The 18662-nt window shown below is 41.5% G+C and overlaps 2 protein-coding genes across 36 annotated transcripts in view; one reads left to right on the forward strand and one right to left on the reverse strand.

The window, feature by feature from the left end:
• The window catches only part of IFT122 (intraflagellar transport 122), a 74626-nt gene extending 65686 nt beyond the window's left edge, over positions 1–8940 (reverse strand). For 22 of the 34 annotated variants that reach the window (XR_011426818.1, XR_011426817.1, XR_011426820.1 and 19 more), the window contains exons 1-2: positions 8713–8896; positions 609–675 (exon numbers count right to left, since the gene is read on the reverse strand). Coding sequence is in view for 20 of the 34 variants with exons in the window: in XM_070237228.1 (XP_070093329.1) it covers positions 609–675; positions 8713–8753 (108 nt within the window). In the remaining 14 variants the exon portion in view is untranslated. Of the gene's footprint in view, positions 1–608; positions 676–8368 lie in introns of all 34 variants that reach the window. The other 12 variants (XM_070237236.1, XM_070237232.1, XM_001491770.7 and 9 more) reach the window with 11 other exon arrangements.
• On the forward strand, positions 8715–17894 carry MBD4 (methyl-CpG binding domain 4, DNA glycosylase). 2 transcript variants are annotated; one of them, XM_014731405.3, is made up of 8 exons: positions 8715–9332; positions 10811–11041; positions 11458–12311; positions 14715–14789; positions 14867–15001; positions 15608–15757; positions 16306–16409; positions 17342–17894. In XM_014731405.3, exons 1-8 carry the CDS (start codon positions 9244–9246, stop codon positions 17417–17419), a joined length of 1716 nt encoding a protein of 571 aa, XP_014586891.2. In that variant the 5' UTR covers positions 8715–9243; the 3' UTR covers positions 17420–17894. The 2 variants fall into 2 exon arrangements, with proteins under 2 accessions (XP_014586891.2, XP_014586892.2); XM_014731406.3 differs by having other exon boundaries at positions 8892–9332; positions 14718–14789.
• The last annotated feature ends 768 nt before the right edge of the window (positions 17895–18662 follow it).

Below are 18662 nucleotides of genomic sequence, written 5' to 3' on the forward strand. Positions count from 1 at the left end.
AGAGAATGGAGATAGTCAGTCTGCATATCTAGAAACAATAGAGTAAGAGGAAGTGGACTTACGCAGGAGGAAAGAGAGATCATACAAAGGTTTTTAGGTCAAACAGAATTCTCTGAAAATTACTTTTATACACTGGGATAGGTTCCAGAGGGAGCTTATATTCTTTGAAAGTATGAAAAATAGGACAGCATTGATATGGAATTGTTTAGGTAAGCCAGTTCCTAAAAGTTGGGGTCAGGCTATCTGGCTTCTCACGGAGGGAGCCCCTTCAGTCCTGTTGCCTGAGTTTTTCAGGGGGACAAAATGAAAACTGACACTAGTCCAGTTTCAAAGGCATTTTGTTTGTTTCCAACTCTTTCATGGGTGTCTCGAAGTAAAAAGGGAAAGATTAATGACTCCAAAGGAGGTATTGTTCACAGGTTCCTATCTGACAGACCGTTTACTTACCTGTTTTAAATAGCCCATTTCCTTCCCTATTAAAAAGTAATGACTGGTTTTTCCGCCGTTGCTTTTTTTTATCTCAAAAAAAAAGGGGGTCAAATTTCAGAGTGCTTACAAGAGGGAGAGGAAGAAAAGCACTTAAAAAGGAAACTCAGACAAAATCCTACCAGTAATCTGTTTCCTGCAGCCAAAATCAGTTGGGTTCCATCAGGCTTAAATGCGAGGTCATATATACTAAACAGGAGACAAAACAAGACAAAAGAACAATTAGGAACCAAAATGATGAGGTCTGCTAATGGCCAGGAAAGCAAACTTTATTTCCATTATGAAACACTGCTTGTGTATGAGGAAGAAAAATAATGGCGAAGAATTGCATTTGGTTGCAAATTCCATTCAACCACTACACCTTGGCAGCCCATTCAATCACAACCCACTGGGCAGTTAACTCTACGTTCCAATTTCCACTCATCCAGAAGCCAGACACCAGAGATGAGTCAGAGGGTCAGCAGTTGAGGGCACTAACTCTTCTAATAATACCATAAAAGCCTGAGAGAATGTGCAGGGGCTAGTAAATCGACACATCTCTAAAAAATTGGTCACATTAAAATATCATTATTATTTCCAATTAATTAGATACTTATTACCTTAGGTGCTAGGCACTAACAGATACAAGATGAGTAAATCATAGTCCCTCCCTGTCCTCAAGGAAACTACCATCCAGCAGGAGGGTGTGACTCAGACACATTCACAAAGAACTACCATGTGTCATCAATTCTAAAGCATACATTTTTGCATATTTTAACATCTCCGAGGTTGGGACATGTTTTTTTTGTTTTTGTGTGTGTGTGTGTGTGTGTGTGTGAGGAAGATTTGCTCTGAGCTGACATCCTTTGCCAATCCTCCTTTTTTTTTTTTTTTTTGCTTGAGGAAGATTAGCCCTGAGCCAACATCTGTGCCAATCCTGCTCTACTTTGTATGTGGGATACCACCACAGCATGACTGATGAGTGGAGTAGGTCGGCACCTGGGATCCAAACCTGGGAACCCTAGTCCACTGAAGCGGACCTTGTGAAACTTTAACCACTAGGCCACGGCGCCAGGCCCTGGGATGTGTCTTATAATTGATGACATGTCAGTTCAACTGGCAGTACTTTTTGCTTTCTTAGTGGTATGTAAAATAATGCTACTTTACAATCAGCGACCTCTTAGAGTAGATGAAATACAGAATAATACTGTGATAAAGACTTTAGGAGATATGTTAAAACATATATTATAGAATTCAAAGGAGGAAGACAGTGTTCTGATTTGGAGAGAGGATCAGAAAAAGCATCATAAAAAAACAGTATTTTAAAAAGGTAGGGCTTTTGTGACATGCAGGAGGAGACTGGGTAGGTGCAGCATTTCAGGCAGAGAAAACAAAAGTAAAGACACGAAGGGAGAACAGCAAATAATCTAATTTGATTGAAACATCTAAATATGTGCAAGGCAGTAGGGACAGATAAGACTAGAAAATCAGCCTAGAACTATATTACAACGATTCCTGAATGCCCCGAGCAGAGGATTTCATTAGTTCAGGTGACTCTAGTAAGAGTGTATCGGACAGTGTTGCCAGGACAGACTACTGTAAAAGTTTAGCATGTGTTAAGTTTCTCTGATAACTGAGAGTAATCTAAAATATATGCCTTTGGTAACAGTACTTGGAGCATTTACCACAGAGAGATCCCATGCTGAGCTCATCAAATGAATTGTTTTATTTCATCCTCACAATTCTATGAGGTAGGAATTATTACTTGATTTTGTAGTTGAGGACACCACGGCTCAGACAGGTCATTTATCTCACCCAACATCACATGACTAGCAAGTGAAAGGGCCAGAATTTCAAGTTGGGTCTGACTCTATAGAGTCTGTGCTATACTGCCATCCACTCTTTTCAATGATTGTCATGTATGATAAATCTGTTACCTTAATTCTTTAATAACAGTGGCTAACATTTATTTAGCACATTTATTTACTGTGTGTACTAAAGTACACTTTAAATGCTTTACATATATTAACTCACTTAATCCTCACAACAACTCTCTACCTATTTTGCAGACAAGAAAACTAAGGCACAGAGAAGTTAAATAACCCGCCCGAAAATACACTGCTACTGAGTGGAGGTGGAGCTAGAATCCAAACCCAGGCAGTCTGGCTCTGAAGTCCATGCTCTAACCATTATGCTCTGTGGCCTTCATTATCATTAGCATTAGCATATGCCATAGTTGACAAAATAATTAGCAGTCGTTTCCATGCTTTATCAACAACAACAACAAAAAAGGTATTATTACCTACTCAAAGCATTACATGTAGAATTAAGAAAGTTTTATATAGACTCTGTCGGCCTCAGAAGCTTACTTTAACAAAAACAGTTCTTCACATATATTCAACAGCTAAGAGTTGTTATAGAGTGTAAACTTACACCGTCTCATTTGATCCTATGATAACACAACGCAGCAAACAGGCCAGGTACTATTGGCCCATTTTTCTTGATGAGGAAACTAAAGTACAGAGGCAAGTCATTTGTCTGCTGTCACACAGTGGCTGACAGAGAAGCTGAAGAAGGATGACTGTTCCACCCTTTCCAGTTAGGCATCCCTCTTAATAGAAGCAAACACAGACTCTGAGTTCTTCAGCTTCCTCACTGCTAAGTAGCAACAGACCTGGGCCTTCTGTTTTTCAGGCTTCCCTTCTTTGAGATGGGGGGCGGGGGGGGGGGGGGCGGTACTTTGCACGTTTCACACTCTGAGGAGAAGCAGGCATTCGAGTGGAAAGCAGAGGGGAGCTAGGCCCAGAGGAGCTGACCTCCTGTCTGAGCTTGCGTCTTCACCTACTAAACAAGGATAGAGAGCTGCCCTTCCACCTCCCAGGGTGCTACAACCCAGCCTGGTGCAATGCATCTGACACCTGCAGGTTGCTATGATGAGGTATTCGGGAGTGGAAGCAGGTAAGGCCCACTCCCAGCCATTACATCTCCAGCACATTTTGTCTCTGAGGCAAAGTCAGTCCACTGTTTTGGCTAAAACTGTTTCTTGGACACACGTGCTATTAGTCACAACCAATTTTCTTCCAAACTCGAGGGGCAGTGGGTGGCATGGGGTTATTGGCAACAGGAAGAGGATCCATAGGCAATCCCAAGTCCATAAAGACTCCTCAGTGTCGCCTCTCCATGACCTCCAGTGGTTTGTCACTTCTGGCCCTCTTCTTGTCATTCCTATTCATACACTCTCTCTAAGTCTGACATGGATTTCCTTCTGTCACAGTCATACTAGCCTTCCAAAGTACACTACTGAAGGAAAGAGGGCAAACTGGGGCTTGGAAGACAGGCTTGTTGGCTTTCTCCTAGTGGCCTCAGACTATTTTTGTCTGGGGCCTACTTCATCTGCCCATTCTATTAAGTATGCCCAGCCCACAGGCACCTAGATGGCATCCTGACAGCTGGTGGGCACTGCTACACAGCTTGGTACACTGCCTTCTTAGTCTGTGACTCGCCCTACAGCATTTAGCCAGTAGGTCTGGCCAGGCCCATCCGTGAGCCACCATTTATTGGGACCTGAGCAATCCATTTAACTCTCAGAGTCTATAACCTCCTTCTGGAAAATGGTGTATTAATACTTGACTCATCAGCGCCAACACCCCTGGTCGTGGGGAAGATCAGGACTAAATTGGAAAGTATTTTGCAAAGGGTAAAGGATTACTTTAGTGTAAGGTATAATTTTAAACATTTGTGAATCCCGTTTGGTTAAAGTTCTGATTTTCGAGTATAATTATCACAAGGTATGGTTCCTCCACCATTCCTTTAAAAAGCCAATTGAAACAATGTATTTCTGACTAACTTATGTAAGGCCTCTATCTCCTAATGTGTTTTATTTCTTCCAGGTGCACCCTGAAGACCATAAGTTAAACAAATATCATGACTGGCTTTGGGAAAATCATGAAAAATTAAATCTGTCTTAAAACTCTTTGAAGTTTTCAAACTCATTTTTTATATGTTGCTTTGCACTTTGATTCTTAAGAGCTCAATTAAGCATAACCAACTACCTTTCCAGGCACATAGATTTTAATCAGCCCAACTAGAAACCCAATCAATGTTTTCTTAATATGTGTGCCACTGGTAGATCTTTGCTACTGAATGTGCTAGAACATGTTTTGAGGTTTTTTTTAAAATAAATTATTATTTGACAACAATCCTAAAAATGTATCTGACTTTTCCAATAATGAAATGTGATTTGAAGGTGAAAAAAACTTTTCTAAACTAGCAATAATACAAAGCAAACTTCTATCCACTTGCTCAAGGAAAAAATAGACTTTCTGTCCTCTTTCTATAGAAAATGATATTATACAGTTGTTATATAAAGAAGCAGTCAAAGTTTTCAGCCAAACATGTAAGAAAAGACATTACAGGGTGTATTAGGCAGTCAGCTAGCCCTAGTGGTCTAATGGTTAAGATCCGGCACTGTCCCTGCTGCGGCCTGGGTTCGTTTCCCAGTTAGGGAACCACACCACCCGTCTGTTGGTTGTCATACTGTGGTGGTTCCATGTTGCTGTGATGCTGAAAGCTGTGCCACCGGTATTTCAAATACTAGCAGGGTCACCCATGGCGGACAGGCTTCAGCAGAGTTTTCAGACTAAGACAGACTAGGAGGAAAGACCTTGCCACCCACTTTGAAAAAACTGGGCACAAAAACCTCATGAATAGCAGCAGAACATTGTCTGATATAGTGCTGAAAGGTGAGAGGATGGCACAAAAAGACTAGGCAAAGTTCCACTCTACTGTACACAGGGTCACTAAGAGTCATAATTGACTCAATGGCACTAACAACAACAAAAATTCTTACCATACTTAGAATCTGTACAATTCAATTTAGCTCTGAATTATATAATCTTCTATATTTTACACTTCTATATTTTACACTGCTTTTATATTTTACACTGATACTATCTTGTGCCCTTAATTACAGTCATGTGCAATTTGAGGGCAATGACCCTGTTTTACACATTTGTGGGCCCACGGTGCATGGCATTTGTCCTAGACACATAGTGAATATAATCAACAAACTGACAAGGTTTTATCTTGGACCCCTCGGACTGTAACTATATCATGAGATCACAGAAACTCAGAATTAGAAAAGACTCTAGACCGTGTCATGAAGTCCAACTCCCCTGCCAGGGCAGGAATTCCCTATAGATGGCCATCCAGCCTCTGCTTGAACACTTCCGGCTGGGGAGCTCACCCATCACCATCCATAGCAAGGAGCCTATTGTACTGTAGGATGGCTCTCTCCTCGCCTGCCCCCTTTTAGGAAAAGATACATCCTCAGATTCCATGGCAGAGAGACAGAGGGTGAGTTCTGAAAATTGTCCTCTGCCAGTCCTGTGCCCACCCCACGGTACAGTCTCAAGATGCCTCTCTAAATCCTGCACAATCTGACCCACCTCCACTTACCTGCTTTGGAATCTAAGGCAAATTATGTCACCTCATTAAGTCTCGGTTTCTTCAGCTGCAAATGGGGTAACAATTCCAACCTCACAGGTTGTTGTGGAGATTAAATAAGGTAACACATGTAAACATTGTCTGGCCTACAGCAAGTACTCAGTAAATACTAGCTGGTGTGGACGGAGGGTTATAGCAGAGGCTAGCATGATTGGAATAAGGCAGGCTGGCCAAACAAGGCATCATGGCTGAGAAGAACCTGGAACAGAGCTTTTAAGGGAGAAAATGAGGGAATTCAGAGAAGAATAAGAGCATTTGGGAATGGCCTTGGATAAGAAAACGGAGTTTTCAGCTGAACTGAAAAGCATAAATTTAAATGTTAGTGGGAAGGGGGGAGGGGTGGAGTAGGACCGCCTAGTTAAGGGCACAATTTGCCAGCGAAGTTAATTGGGAGTCACTCTAGGTTTACGGGAAGTGAAGGAATGGCTCACAGCAGCAGCACTCGGGAAAGCAAATCCCTGCTGCTGTGAGAAGGTCAGAGTGGAGCGAAAAGAGCAGACAGGAGGTGCAGGCAGGTCCAGTTCTGGGCGACTAATCTTTGACATCCGGGACTTTTGAGTTCTACCACCTATTTCTTAGAGTTGTTTGTTTCGTTTTGTCTCATTCTGGGCTATCAGCTGGCCTATGTAACTGCCATCAGGATTGCTGGTCTATAGAACCTCTCTAGCCCCTATTCTAACAGGTTGTTTCAAACCTACTGGGCCAAATGGGCCAAAAAACAAATAACAAATTTTCATTGATCATTCATTTGCTCACTTATTCACTCATTCATGAATACATCTATCCATCACATAGTCACAAGCACCCTTAACTTCACTAGGCTCTGGAACAATTTGGAAATGAATAAGGGGTTTATAGACTTCTGGGATAAACAGATTCACAAATAACTTTTACAATAGACAGATTCTAAGTACCACAAAGAGGAATGAACAAAATTCTATGCCAGGGGTTGAAAACTGGGAGCACATCAGGCTGTATTTGGCCAGCAAATGTTCTGTTTGGGCCACATGGTGTTTTATATTGTTTTTTTAGATTAGGTGCCAACATTTAAAAATTAGGATACTTCACACAAAAACCCAGATTTCTAGCTTGTGGTGAATAGGAAGATCTGAGCACACGAGGCCAAATCCTGCAGGGTGGTACCTGGCAGGAGCTGAGCGGCAGCTGCCTGTTTAGGCAGAGCATGAGCTCTCCAGTATGCCACGCTCTTTGCCACTCCCTATTACTCTCTGACGTCGAAGCCAAACATTCAGTTGCTAGTTATCAGCAGCTTGTGCTGTGGGTACTTTTGTAATAGACTTAAGAGAAAAGTAAAAAGAAATGTTTTTACTCAAATCTCTGTTAAAAGTAGAAGTGAAAGATATACTGGTAGGACTATGTGTTTCAAGAAAAGTGGAGTGTAGAATAGAAAAATACTCCTAGGGAAAAGAGACAGCTCCTTGTGTTTAAGATGCAAGTAAACATCTCCCATTTGTCTTGCCCGTCTGACTCCTGCAGGCATTGGAGTTTGCAGCCTCTGTAACATGGGGAAAAATTAATGTAGTGGCTAAGAGCACTGGCTTTGGAGTGAGGAAAAAAGTTGGCTTCACCCCTTACTCACTGTGTGACCTCGGCAAATTATTTACCCTCTCTGTGCTTTGGGTTCCTCATATGTAAAATAGAGGTAATTACAGTACATGCCTAAGAGGGCTGTTGTCAGGTGACAATGAGATAAAAGATATGAAGTTCTCAGCCAGTGTCTTGCATGTAGTAAGCATTAGTTATTACTAATGCAGAGTTCAAAAGAGAGAGCAACCATCTCCAAAAGGAGCTTTAAAGGATGTTTGGGATTTCCATGCGAGGAGACAGGAAAGAAGGCATGCTTTCCTCACACAGAAAGGGCTAAGAAAAGACAGAGGGAATGGCAAATAGCCTGTTCCAGTGGCCCAAACAGAGGCTTCACAATGAAGTTGACAAGATCATCCAGGACCACCATGAAAGTCAGGCTGAGGAGAACTATCCAGTAAGTCAGTATTTCCCAAAATGTGGCATTGTATGGCGGGTTTAGGTGATAAAAATGGAAGAGGACATTAGATAACACTGAATCATAAACCTTCTAATCAAGCCTAGGTCTCGGTTGCACACTCTTTGTCCCTGCACCTCTCTGACCGCCCTTGCTAAACCTCCAGTTCTCGAGAAGGCAGACCTCAGGCTCAACAGTATCCAGCCACAACTTATTAACACTGTTTCTCCTTGCTTTAAGTTTTACAGTTACCTTATTATAGTGATACTGATTTTGAAATATGGAGCAATCAAGTTTTCTCGTAAAATCATAAAACGTAAAATCATATTTAAGCGAAAATAAGAGAGACAATTTAGAGAAAAACGTCAAGTAAACAAGAGTATGGGTAATACGTACGTGGACGTGGCAAAAACTGTGAAGTGTGCGAAACACTGTCGTGGGTGTAAAATGAGCCCAGGACGGATTCGCAGAAAGGGAGCGACAAGACCAGATTGTGATTACGTGTAAAACCGCCTCGCCAGGCCTGTACCTCACGCGTGGCACATCTCTCTTCTCCCTCTCCAGACCTCAGTTTCTCCATCCGCAAAGGGACGTTGCAGTCGCCCAGACCCGGGGTTTAGCGCCCTCAGCCCAGGCCGCAAGCCCGTTGCCCGTGGCAACCACGGGGGTTCTCGCAATGGCTCCCGCCATCCCCGCCGGGACCCGGCCTCCCGCTCCTCCCGGACTGCCCTGCTCCTCACCACTGCTCGGCTTTATCTCTCCACGTCAACACGGCCCGCATCGCGACTTCCCTCACGCCTCGGACCCCTCCTACCCGCCTCAGAGACAGCCGCTTCCCCGCGAGCCACTTTGGCTACCTGCGCTACCCCTGGCAACGCACATGCGCAATGAGCTAGGCGCGCGGCCGAGGGTTCCGAGTGCGCATGTCTAAAAGGGAGAGCTGCGACGGGAGCAAAAGGAGAGGGAACGGGAGGCTAGAAAGCGTCTGCGCAATTAGGGCGCGCCGGATTGGTCGGAACGGTCGGGGGGCGGTGCGTCCTCCTCAACAAAGGATTTGATTGGCTGAGCCGTGGAAATGGCGGCTGTGGCCAAGAGGGTGACGTAAATGCCGCTGAGGAGGCTGACAGACTTGGACTGCCTTCAGCTTTTTGTTTCAGCCTAGCGCTCTAAGCTGGAGAAGTTTTCACATCCTTACTCTGCTCCACACTCAGGGTGTTGCATCTTCTCAGTCCGTTGCGGAGGCCGGAGCCCGCTTGAGGGGCACAACTGGGATGGAGACTCCGAGCCTGGGGGACTGCGGAGCTGCCCCCTCGGTCAGCTCCAGTGAGCGCCTACTCCCAGCCCGGCCTTGTGACCTCCGGTAAGCTACTGTCCCCTTTCGAGCCTCAGTTTCATCACCTGTAAAATGGGAGCGGGGAGGAGAAGGTGGGTAGCCTTTGTAACCTAGGGTCGACAGAGCCGTCGAGGCCCACGGGGTTAGTTATAGGAGATGAGGCCGGAGCTCAGGTTCTCCTCCGGTGGGGTCAGCCCTGGGGTGCTCCCGACCTCCTTAGCCAAAGTGACGAGGGAGGCTTTGCGGTGCAAGAAGCCGTCTGCGTGGCTTGGAGGATCCTAGGAAGACCTTGGAGGAGATGTCATGTTAAGCTGCCAGGGGCGCCCCAGAAAGGGATGCTCTGAGAAGTAACAGGAAGCGCTGGTCATTCGTCGAGTACTTGTTTTTGTGCGATATGGGGCTAAGATGATTTAAATGCTTTTTTCCCCCCAAAATTTAATCCCTAGAAAACTGTCTTAAGAGGTATCACCTCCTTTTTACAGATGGAGAAAGGAGACTTTGAGAGATTAGATGATTTGCACTTGGACACATAGCTAGTAAATGGCAGAGCTGGATTTGAACCCAGTCTGTTGATCTTAAAGTTTGTGTTCTTTTCACCAGGTTTTGGTCTCCTTATGTCTAAAATTGTGAACTATATAATTTCTTAAGATCCACCCAGCTCCCCAAAATTATTTAACTCCAAATTACATCAGACGACCTTGATTCTAATTCTAGTTAGTCAGTAGCTCTTGCTTGATTTTCCTATTTGTAGAGAAGAAGTTGGATTAGACATCTCTGCAGACCCATCCAACTTTTAAAATGTGTGATTTAGTGGTTAGGATACACTCTACTGAGATTTTTCAGTAATAGTATAAGGGGAGAAGTGTTAGATCAAGATTTAGTAGACCTGAGTTCTGGTATCAGTTCTGCAAGTAACTTAATTTTCCTGTCACTTAATTTTGTCAATGAAATGAGAGTAATCCTTATCCTGCCTACCTCAGAAGTTTATCATGAGGATCAAGAATGAAAGAGATTTGAAAATTCCATATCAGAAATTATTTACATTTTAGAGGGTTACAGCATTTGATTAAAGTAATAGACACTCCACTCCCAGTAAAATGCACATATACATAAAATTTTTACCTCATTTAATTAGGGGGGAGGAGGATGTCTCACTGACTCCTTTAAGCAGTTCTGTTGATCCCAGGTTAAGAGCTCAGCTGTTGGTTAATGTTTTTAAACTTGTGCCAAGTGTCACCAGAAATCTTTATAACAGCATTATTCAATGATTAACAAAAAATTTTCTAACAAATAACTTGAGCTTTTCATTGTGCAGAGATTTCCAACCCTTTTTAACCCATGTTGGAGGACAAAAAGATATTCCCATAGCAATACTGGTCCATACTGATTTTAATCTCCCGTAGTCCAGATAGTCCATGTGATTCCTGCTCTACGTGGATTGAAATTGAATAAGCAGAGGAAAATAAATTTTAAATGAGCTAATCACTTGTACTTTGTTTTTTCAGCAAGGAAGATGTTGCTCCGGGATCAGAGACAGTGGGAAAAGATGAGAAACAAATGGTGATAAAAAGCAGCAGTGAGTGTAATCCCCTGCTACAGGAACCCATTGCTTCTGCTCAGTTTGGTGGTACTGCAGTGACGGAATGCCATAAGCCTGTCCCATGCGGATGGGAAAGAGTTGTGAAGCAAAGGTTATCTGGGAAAACAGCAGGAAGATATAATGTATATTTTATCAGGTGAGTATGCAAGGTGGTGAAGATAGTACAGCCAAATAATTTTGTCCAGACAGGTAATGGGAAAGCATAGCAGGAATCTTGGCTTTTAAAATTTTTTACCATAGAACCATTATGGATCCTGTTCCTTCAATGTCACTGGTTAATTACATCAAGTGATTTGAGAACAAGTACAGATATTTTCTCCTACTGTGAATAGTTAATGTTAAGGTTGCACTTAAGTTATATTTGTAAAATTATTTTGTACTGTCATATAGGAAACTATTTAAAAGTACTATTTTATCACTATTTTTTATTTTAAATGACAAATGCCCATTGCAGCATTTGGAAATTATTAATAAAAAATCTGAAATGTTCTATTCTTTTTAAAAATCACTTTTATTTACTAGAAATAAGTTTCCTTTAATGTCATTTTCTAGCCCACAGGGACTGAAGTTCAGATCCAAAATTTCACTTGCTAATTATCTTCACAAAAATGGAGAGACTTCTCTTAAGCCAGAAGATTTTGATTTTACCGTACTTTCTAAAAGGGGCATCAAGTCAAGGTATAAAGACCGCAGCGTGGCAGCTTTGCCATCCCAACTGCAAAACGAAAGTAACAGTTCAAACCGGAACCTCAGGACTCGAAGCAGGTGGAAAAAAGATGTGCTTCCTCTGCCAAGTGGTAGTTTGGAATTACAGGATAGCAGAGGACTATCTATCTTTACTTCCATTCCTTTGCCTCCGAAAGAAGATGAGGATGTTAATGATGCTGACTCCAGAAAGGTTAGAAAGTCCAAAGGAAAGGTGACTATTTTGAAAGGAATTCAGATTAAGAAAACTAAAACAGGCTGCCGGAAGAGTCCTTCAGCTTCTGTTCGAAGTAATAGAAAAAGAGAATCTGGGTATAATAAGGCAGATGCTGAAAGTGAACCTGTTGTGCAAGAAAGTCAGCTTGATAGAACTTTCTGCATTTCTGATGCCACAGCAAGCAACAAGACCCTCAGTGTGACCAGTGAAGAAAAGAGACTTGTAGAAGAAACATCATTGAGTTCAGAATCAGATTTTCATTTTGAACAAATAACTTCTGGTGTCATAAACAAATTACATTCAGCCAAAGAAGCAGAACCCAACAAGAAGTGTGAGGATGCCTTTTTAGAATCTGAGGAAATAACAAAAGTAGATGCTGGGGAAAGGAGGGAACATTTGCATATGGACATTTTAAAATGTGGCTCTGAAATGAACAACTGCTTACAAACCAAGAAAGACTCTACTTCTTTGAAAATATTTCAAGGTATTTGGTGCACTAAAGTGCTGTTAAATGTGACGAGGAGTTTATACTCCCGGATTTTGTATTTCATGCCTATACCCAGTTAGGATGTTGGAATAGAATGAAGAAATAAGGTATCAGATACATTATCAGATACATTACAATCAGATACATTATCAGATACATTACAATCAGATACACTATCAGATACATTCTACCAGTTGATATTAGTACCTTGTCTAACCGATCTTCAAGCCCTTTCCTATGGCAAAGAAGGAATCATCTGGCTACTGCCTTGATGCCTCAGCAAAGGAGAATTGTGCCATTAACAGCTGCTACCATCCCTCCCTGGTGCAATAGCTGGAATTCTCCTCCACAGTGCTTTCCGTTCTTCCCATTTTCTTTCCAGCCAGTAATCTTACAACTTTAGAGAAAATGAAAAGGCTTCACTTGTGAAAAAGTTTGAGGAAGACTCCCTTTGTACATAAATGGTTAAGAATAGTCAGTGTCTTTTTGCACCCCTCCTGTTACTTATTACTGATGGGTGACTTCCAATTTAATTTTGTATATATCATAGTCATTTTTATCTTCTATTGTAATGCTTCTCTAAAATGTTTTAGAGCTCTAAATAATTCAAAACTGTAATCGCATAGTTCATCTATTACTTATAATATACTCTTAATACAGAATTCAGAGCTTAGAAGTTTTGCCGTTATAGTACCTCAATGAATAAGAGAGAAAAAGGAGATCTTTTGAGCAGCCCCGTATTAGTTATTTATTATGCCATTATGGTATAATGAATAACTCCTTTAAAGAGGAATAGAATACTCCTTTAAAAATAATTTTACTTACAGTCCTGTGGGGAGATGGCCAGGACACATTGGTGCTGCAGGAGGTTAGACTTGATTTCTGCTCTCAGTCCTACTCATGGTTTTATGTCCTTGCTGTGCCTGGGATTTCTCTAGGTACTAGGAACTGCGTAAGAATTCTTCAAGTCTATCCTTTAAAGACTTTCAACTTCTTAAAGACTTGAGGTTTATGTAGATTCATTGCTAGTATAATGGACAAATAAAATATGAAAAACATCCTTTTTGTGAATAAAACAGAAGTATCCTTTTCATCTTTCCTATATAAAGAAGTCTAGTTCTCAACCTAAGATGAAGCACCTTTAGGTTAATAGATGTCCAGTGGAATAGTAAAGACTTTCCTGTTGGCTTAGTTAGGAATTGCCAAGTAAACTGAGCTGCTGTTTCCTAGTAACAAAGGGTGCTAGCTAGTAATTATTTATGGGAACCCACAGAAGAAATTATCTTGTAGCTAGTAAGAGCGGTTTCCTTTGTTCTCTTTTACTTTCTACTAGACTTTGCCTGTTCAAACTAGAATGGCAAAAAAACACTAGGCTAGTTCTCTGGAGACCAGGATATTTGTTCCAATCTAGAGTCAGTCCCACTGTTGTTTTGGGATGGTTGCTTAATTTCTAAGTCTTGGTGTCTTCATCTGTGAAATGGAGGTATTAACCCTCACCAGTGCTGTTTTTCACATCAAGAATATTGTAAAGTAAAATGAGAAGTGAAAAAGAGGGCTTCACACTATACAAATGCGAGGTATTATTAACAGACATTCAAATTTAGAGGGTATGGCTTATAGGGAGTATTAAATGTGATAATATTAGAAACTTTGAGAAGCCTGGTAACAATGGTCAAATAGTCTTTATTACATTACCTGAGCTGTCCAGGAGATAGTGGTCTCAGGTGTTCCAAGGTCCAAATCTTAGGTTTTTCTGCAAGTTCTGTTTTATCTGTTTCCTTTTGTTTTTTTTAGTAAGTGTAAATATATTCACTGCAGAAAATTTGGAAAATATAGAAAATTAAATGGTTCATTTTATTCTAATCTTTTGATTTTTTCTTTTTTTTATTAAATTGAGATCATGTAGAATGTTGCTTTTTTCACTTAAAAGTTAATAAGATGAGAAGATATTCGTGATATAGTCTCAAAAATATTTTAATGACCACATAGTCCAAATGTGTCATAATTTAAAATAGTCCATATTGTTTCTAATTTTTCACTACTATAAACATAAATCATAGAGAACTAGAGTAACAGAATGGTTAAAGGCATGGACTCAGGAGCCGGACTGCTTAGATTAGAATTTCAGCACTGACCCTTACTAGCTGTACGACCTTGGGAAAGTTACTTAGCTTCTCTGTACGTCAATTTCCTTATCTGTAAAGTGGAGATAAAACAGTACCTAGCGTAGAGGTCATTAGTAGAGTTAAGTTGGTTAATCTTTGTAAAGTGCTTAGAATAGTGCCTGGCACATACTGAATGCTTTATAAGAGTGTGCTGCTGTTATTCTTATTTGTGCTCCTGAATATTTCTGTAGGCTAAACCGTAGATGCTGTAAACATGTTCACTCTTCCTTTTCAGAAGACACCATCTCACAGACACAAAGAGAAAAAAGGAAAACAAGCCTGTATTTTTCCAGAAAATATAACAAAGAAGGTATCCCTTTCCCAGTCTGAAAACCAGATTTTAAATCTGTTTCAGGTGTTCAACTCTGATGCTGTGTGTTTGTTTAGGTCTTAGCCCCCCACGACGCAAAGCCTTTAAGAAGTGGACACCCCCTCGGTCACCTTTTAATCTCGTCCAAGAAACGCTTTTTCACGATCCATGGAAGCTCCTCATTGCAACAATATTTCTCAATCGGACCTCAGGTTTGTGGATTCTTTCCATCTTTATCTTAGTAGAAACAGTGTGAGAAGGAGCACTGAATTGATTAGGAGACCTGGGTTCAAGTTTGACTTTGAGTCTGTGTGACCTCAGGTAAGACCTTCCCCTTCAGCCCTCAGACACTTCGCCTGTGAGAAAGATAGATTAGATGACATCCAACAGCATTCTTAGCATTAAGGAGCAGATTTTCATGTATTTTCTACTTCCAAATTGGTTTTGGTCATCGGTGAAAATTAGTTACTTAACATTCCTCCACCCTGTCATGTATAAAAGCATTTCTTTGTCATTGGATGCTTTCTTTAATGTCATTGGTACCTTGTGTTCTGTATACTTTTAAACTAGTTGTCTGATAATCTGATTATTTAAAAACTAATATCGTACAAGGCCAGGTTTTAGCATAATTTGGACTGTTAACCAAATAGTTGGTTTTTGACTCTGAAAGTGGTTGCTAATTCAGGTAATGCTTCTCATCAGTGGTTTAAAAAGAAAAAAAAAAAACCTCTATATTAGATTTATAGATAAGGAAGTACCTGAACCTAAAATCAGCCCATCTAGAGACTTGTAACCACATAGTTATTTTTACTTCCCAGGCAAAATGGCAATTCCTGTACTTTGGGAGTTTCTGGAGAAGTATCCTTCAGCTGAGGTGGCAAGAACCGCAGACTGGAGAGATGTGTCAGAACTTCTTAAACCTCTTGGTCTCTACGATCTTCGAGCAAAAACCATTATCAGGTTCTCAGGTATTTTCCCATGTACCCAAAGGAAGAAACAGAAACCGTGCCTGTTTAAGAGAGCCACACCTTAAACTTTAATGTCCTCTGATGCTACATTAATAGAGCTCATTCAGCTCAAGCACCAAAGGCATTTGAAAACAGTCTCCTTGCCCCAAAGTGCAGTCTCCCACTAACCCAGGCAATAAATCTTTGCCCAGCACTGGGTCAGTCCATGTGGGCAGAATTAGAGGAAGAAGTCAATGAAGCAGAAAGCCCAGTTGATCTCAAGGACATTACCTCTGTCTAGTTAGCACAACACAGAATAATAGTGGTTAGTTAGCTGAAGACAAGCTGTTTAGACAAGGGTGCTACAGGAATTCAGAAAGAAGAGCAATCACAATGGGAGGTTGTTTGTTTCCAATGTTTTGGAAAGAAATTCCAAAATTTCACAAGGGAAGGAAAGATCCTTTCCTGTCCTTTCTGCTGTTCTCTCTATCCAGTCCCCCATCACCACACATTTAGGGGAAGTATTTTTTCTAGAAGCTGTCCTGATATGTGGGGTGTTGTATTCTCAGATGAATATCTGACAAAGCAGTGGAGGTATCCGATTGAGCTTCATGGGATTGGCAAATATGGCAATGACTCTTACCGAATTTTTTGCATCAATGAATGGAAGCAGGTAAGGCCCACTCCCAGCCATTACATCTCCAGCACATTTTGTCTCTGAGGCAAAGTCAGTCCACTGTTTTGGCTAAAACTATTTCTTGGACACACGTGCTATTAGTCACAACCAATTTTCTTCCAAACTCGAGGGGCAGTGGGTGGCATGGGGTTATTGGCAACAGGAAGAGGATCCATAGGCAATCCCAAGTCCATAAAGACTCCTCAGTGTCGCCTCTCCATGACCTCCAGTGGTTTGTCACTTCTGGCCCTCTTCTTGTCATTCCTATTCATACACTCTCTCTAAGTCTGACATGGATTTCCTTCTGTCACAGTCATACTAGCCTTCCAAAGTACACTACTGAAGGAAAGAGGGCAAACTGGGGCTTGGAAGACAGGCTTGTTGGCTTTCTCCTAGTGGCCTCAGACTATTTTTGTCTGGGGCCTACTTCATCTGCCCATTCTATTAAGTATGCCCAGCCCACAGGCACCTAGATGGCATCCTGACAGCTGGTGGGCACTGCTACACAGCTTGGTACACTGCCTTCTTAGTCTGTGACTCGCCCTACAGCATTTAGCCAGTAGGTCTGGCCAGGCCCATCCGTGAGCCACCATTTATTGGGACCTGAGCAATCCATTTAACTCTCAGAGTCTATAACCTCCTTCTGGAAAATGGTGTATTAATACTTGACTCATCAGCGCCAACACCCCTGGTCGTGGGGAAGATCAGGACTAAATTGGAAAGTATTTTGCAAAGGGTAAAGGATTACTTTAGTGTAAGGTATAATTTTAAACATTTGTGAATCCCGTTTGGTTAAAGTTCTGATTTTCGAGTATAATTATCACAAGGTATGGTTCCTCCACCATTCCTTTAAAAAGCCAATTGAAACAGTGTATTTCTGACTAACTTATGTAAGGCCTCTGTCTCCTAATGTGTTTTATTTCTTCCAGGTGCACCCTGAAGACCATAAGTTAAATAAATATCATGACTGGCTTTGGGAAAATCATGAAAAATTAAATCTGTCTTAAAACTCTTTGAAGTTTTCAAACTCATTTTTTTTTCTTTTGAGGAAGATTAGCCCTGAGCTAACTGCTGCCAATCCTCCTCTTTTTGCGGTGGAAGACTGGCCGTGAGCTAACATCCGTGCCCATCTTCCTCTGCTTTATATGTGGGACGCTTGCCACATCGTGGCTTGCCAAATGGTGCCAAGTCCACACCCGGGATCCGAACTGACAAACCCCGGGCCGCTGAAGCAGAACATGCGCCACCGGGCTGGCTCCCTCAAACTCATTTTTTATACGTTGCTTTGCACTTTGATTCTTAAGAGCTCCGTTAAGCATAACCAACTACCTTTCCAGGCACATAGATTTTAATCAGCCCAACCTAAACCCAATGTATGTTTTCTTAATATGTGTGCCACTGGTAGATCTTTGCTATTGAATGTGCTAGAACGTGTTTTGAGGTTTTTTAAAATAAATTATTATTTGACAACAATCCTAAAAATGTATCTGACTTTTCCAATAATGAAATGTGATTTGAAGGTGAAAAAAACTTTTCTAAACTAGCAATAATACAAAGCAAACTTCTGTCCACCTTGCTCAAGGAAAAAAATAGACTTTTGTTCTCTTTCTATAGAAAATATTACACAGTTGTTATATGAAGAAGCAGTCAAAGTTTTCAGCCAAACATGTAAGAAAAGCTATTACAGGGTGTATTGTCTGATACAGTGCCAGAAGGGGAGAAGATGGCACAAAAAGACTGAGCAGAGTTCAGCTCTGCTGTGTACAGCGTCGCTAGGAGTCAGAATTGACAGCACTAACAACAAATTAGGCAGTTAATTAATAAAAATGTTTTTACTAAAACTAACCACCAAAGAAAAATTAAGATTCTTCTGTCACCATGTGTTCTTGCTGACTCTGCTGCCTTGTAGGAATTGGAGATTTGGCCCCAGCATCCATTCGATAATGTAATGTGAATATCTGCCTGCAGCTCTTGTTTCAGAGTGTTGGCTTCTGACTCGTGCATTTTTACCTTGATCCCTTTGTGAAAACTCAAGCATTTACCCATCTCTCATCCTGCAGCTGGGGGATAGGAGCTTTTAAGCTTTATGCCTTTTTTTTTTGGAAGATTAGCCCTGAGCTAACTGCTGCCAATCCTCCTCTCTTTGTTAAGGAAGACGGGCCCTGAGCTAACATCCGTGCCCATCTTCCTCCACTTTATATATGGGATGCATACCACAGCATGGCATGCCAAGCGGTGCCATGTCCGCAC

Source organism: Equus caballus, chromosome 16 (assembly GCF_041296265.1).
Source record: "Equus caballus isolate H_3958 breed thoroughbred chromosome 16, TB-T2T, whole genome shotgun sequence".
Classification (NCBI taxonomy): Eukaryota; Metazoa; Chordata; class Mammalia; order Perissodactyla; family Equidae; genus Equus; species Equus caballus.

What these genes read in the sequence shown, in the direction of transcription:
- MBD4 (XM_014731405.3), top strand. Translation starts at nt 9,244, where the DNA reads ATGGAGACTCCGAGCCTGGGGGACTGCGGAGCTGCCCCCTCGGTCAGC. An exon ending in GCCCGGCCTTGTGACCTCCG is followed by an intron (nt 9,333 to 10,810) that starts GTAAGCTACTGT and finishes TTGTTTTTTCAG; the next exon opens with CAAGGAAGATGTTGCTCCGG. An exon ending in AACCATTATCAGGTTCTCAG is followed by an intron (nt 15,758 to 16,305) that starts GTATTTTCCCAT and finishes TTGTATTCTCAG; the next exon opens with ATGAATATCTGACAAAGCAG.